General features: G+C 39.8%; 1 protein-coding gene across 1 annotated transcript in view; it reads right to left on the bottom strand.

The window, feature by feature from the left end:
* The window catches only part of LOC101857014 (extracellular serine/threonine protein kinase FAM20C), a 70,444-nt gene that overhangs the window by 43,294 nt on the left and 23,806 nt on the right, over positions 1-3,344 (bottom strand). The window contains exon 2 of the mRNA XM_035968894.1: positions 797-1,371. Coding sequence (XP_035824787.1) covers positions 797-961 — 165 coding nt within the window. The 5' untranslated portion in view covers positions 962-1,371. The remainder of the gene's footprint in view (positions 1-796; positions 1,372-3,344) is intronic.

Genomic DNA, 3,344 nt, shown 5'->3' with positions numbered 1-3,344 from the left:
GGGGGGGGGTTAGACGCGTCCTGAGTAGTTTTCAAATCTGCCTTTGGGGGTTGCCAGAAATGTGGAAAACTTTTGCGACCAGATATAAAAATGGGCAGACAGAAACGTATGTCAAGGCGCGCCCAGATACGACGAATTTTGATTAAATTAAAACACCTCACAGTACCCTGGGCCCGTTGAAAGAAGAAGCTTTGAAAAGAAAAAAAAACCATAATGAATTGAGAACCGGATTATGTCGGTATTTTCAAAACGGTTGTTGCTTTTTTATGCAGAAATTCAATTTGGGAAGGAACTCTGTGCCAAGTAAAACAGCCGAGTTCTAGTTATTTCTGCAGGTGGTATTTACTTTTGCACTCTTGTCAAAATATAACAGCAAGGCACACACTTTATAATTGAAAGAATTTTCGGCTTTGAAAAATCTGAAGTAAGAAAAGTGCAAAATAGCGGGTCAGTGTGGTCGTGGTGGTTTTGGTGATTGTGGGGAGGGTAACTGAATGCAATGGTGGCTTGGATCTTGATGGTGATGATGGAGGAGGAGAAGGGAAAGCAAGAATTGTGATAGTAACTACACTTTAACTGTGCAAATATGATCAACGTTTCCAGGACCCTATACTTTAAGTATTTTTCCGTCTTGCGACGTTTTCCAGACATACAAGCTCATTCAAAGAAAATGTACATTTAAATGTCATTGTTAAAATATCTTGTCCAATGTAATTATAGTCACAATTACTGCAAGCCATTACGTACACACACTGAGCAAGGCATAAGGTAAACAAACACAAAACATTACACCAACCTGTAAGTGAGAATAGTCCCTCTCCCCGACTGCCCGCTTTGGGTTTGAACCACCTCCCTTCACAACACCAGGCACACCGACGAATACTGCTACATTGAGCACAATGATGCCCAGCAACAGCAACCACAGCAGCGTCCGCCAACGACGCCGCAAAACCGGCCACATAGTTGGGAGAAATGGCACTCTGTGACTCTGCTCAACCCATAAAATCCACTGAATCGGAGGAAAACTTATCACCGTTTTTACGGAGTAAACTTCAGTGCATTCTTCACTCACAACTCACGGGTGACGTTTTCCTAAAAGAAACTACAGACTTTCTTGACGTTGGAAATCACATTCTAAAAAGTTTATAAAGTCACCACATCTAAACCACTGTCAAAGAGAGTCAAGCGTTGAAGCTATTGAAATTCATATTAATTATTCTCTGTTAGATTATTCCTCACTCACATACACAATATCCGCTTCAGTATAATATATAATATGCCACAAGTTCTTTTGGAGATTTATCAAACGTTGTCACTGCGTTTCAATATTGCAGAACGTAGTAATCCAAAGGGTAGTGAAAAAGGAGATATCTGCGAAAGAAAAAATAAGATAAAATATATTACTATGCGTACAAGAGTCATGAAAAGTATACAATATAGCAACTTTTAAATCTCGCCAAAGCCCGCCTCCTCCATGATGATGATGATGACGATGACGAGGTGGAGGAGGAGGAGCGGAAAGACAAAAATGGTGACAGTAACTAAATTACAACAGTGCACATTTACTTTAGACATTTCTCGAACATAGATACTTTTTGGGGTTCAAATTGTCTTTTTGCGTCGAGCACCTCCTTCTACACCACCCCCCTTTTCCCCACGACCCTTTTACTCCACCTAAGCTGTTCTGTTGTTGACAAAGACTAACACCTAGCAAGACGCACAACACTGTTAGTCCATTCCCACTGCGAAACACTTGGTCCCTTGTCAGGACATGGGGGATTAGGTAAAATAGAACCAAAAAATGCTTGACACGAAAAAACTATTTGGACCCCCCAAAAGTCCACTTTGTTGACCGAATTCGAAATTTTCGGATTCCCTCCCCTCCCCTCGAAAATAAAATGATAAACTGAATAAATAATCAATTAAGTAAACATTTAACTTAAATACAATAAATTCATTGCACGCATAAATAAAATGATGCACAAAATGAAGAATACGACACGCCACACCGTTTTAAAAGTAAATGAATATTAATAAATGCGTAAATAAAAGAAATGAAATGAAATGAAATAAAATAAAACAAAACAAACAAAATAAAAATTAAAGAAACTCCAGTCCCCCCAAAAGATACGTTTGTCCGAAATACTTGATGATGCTACTTCCCAAAGAAAGCATACATTTTAACGACCTTTCTCATAACGACAAATTTTGAGGAAACTCGAGGTTTAAAATCACATTTAACTTAAACCATACCGTGCTCGTCTACACAAGAAACTATAGTCCAGTCACGATCCCTATATCCTTTCCCACCGGACAGAAAGAAAAAAAAAGCCTAAAATTTATTTCGAAAAATTTAGTCTGGGCACAGATACATTCTCTTCACTGTGTGGCACGTCGAAGAAATTGCCATCTCATCCATCAGCCTTCCTCGTTCAGTCGTTCACTCTGTGTAGCACCGGAGGTAAAAATCCGAACGCCACAACATCCCCAGGATTTTATCCGGGCTAACGCATCTCTTATCTTGGAAGACAGGGTGCGAAAACATTTCTCAGGTGACTCATTATGTGAGTTCGAGCGCGCTTGAAAGTATCTAGCCTACCCAAGTCAGCCAAGACTTAAAATTCCGCAGGCCGAAGCAGTAAATGAGAGAGAAAATTTTTGTACCAGCGAAGATCAAGAAATACTGTGGAATTTTCTACTGTAGTTTTACTATGGGTTTTGGTGGGGTTTTTCTTTTTAGTATTTTTCTTTTTCAGGACTGTTATGTGATACATCGAGGATGGAACAGCTGAAGGCATCTGGGAAGCTTATCTTTGCTAATTAACTAATCTTGGAGAAAGTGGAACGACGCAAAGAGGAGATGAGAGAGAAGAAGAAAGACCACCAAAAAAAAAAGAACGAAAAAGAAAATGGTACTGTAGTTTGTAAATAGTGTTGAGTGAAGAGAAGAATATATATAATGGGGATGACAGACTGGGGTGGTCAAGTGGAAGACAGGCAAACAGCACGTAAAAGCGGAATTTCAAAGAAGATGACACATAGGTGGTATATACACGTACGCACAAACATCACGCAAACAAAACTATAACATTCACACACACACGCGCGCGCGCATGCACATTCTAACACTCACACATACATACACCCAAACACACCCAAACACACACACAAACACACTCACAAACATACACACAGAGAGTAAGACAGGGGGATTGTGTGAGTGAGAGAACTGTATTAATAGATTTAATGTGCAGCCAAAACAAAAACTAAACGATGGTAGGATAGAAAAGAGAGAAAACACCACACACACACACACACACACACACACACACACACACGCACAC

The sequence above is a fragment of the Aplysia californica genome, unplaced genomic scaffold (assembly GCF_000002075.1).
Source record: "Aplysia californica isolate F4 #8 unplaced genomic scaffold, AplCal3.0 scaffold00095, whole genome shotgun sequence".
In the NCBI taxonomy this organism is placed as follows: domain Eukaryota; kingdom Metazoa; phylum Mollusca; class Gastropoda; order Aplysiida; family Aplysiidae; genus Aplysia; species Aplysia californica.
The sequence above is the reverse complement of the archived record's forward strand: the minus strand, read 5'-3'. Positions and strand labels throughout refer to the sequence as shown.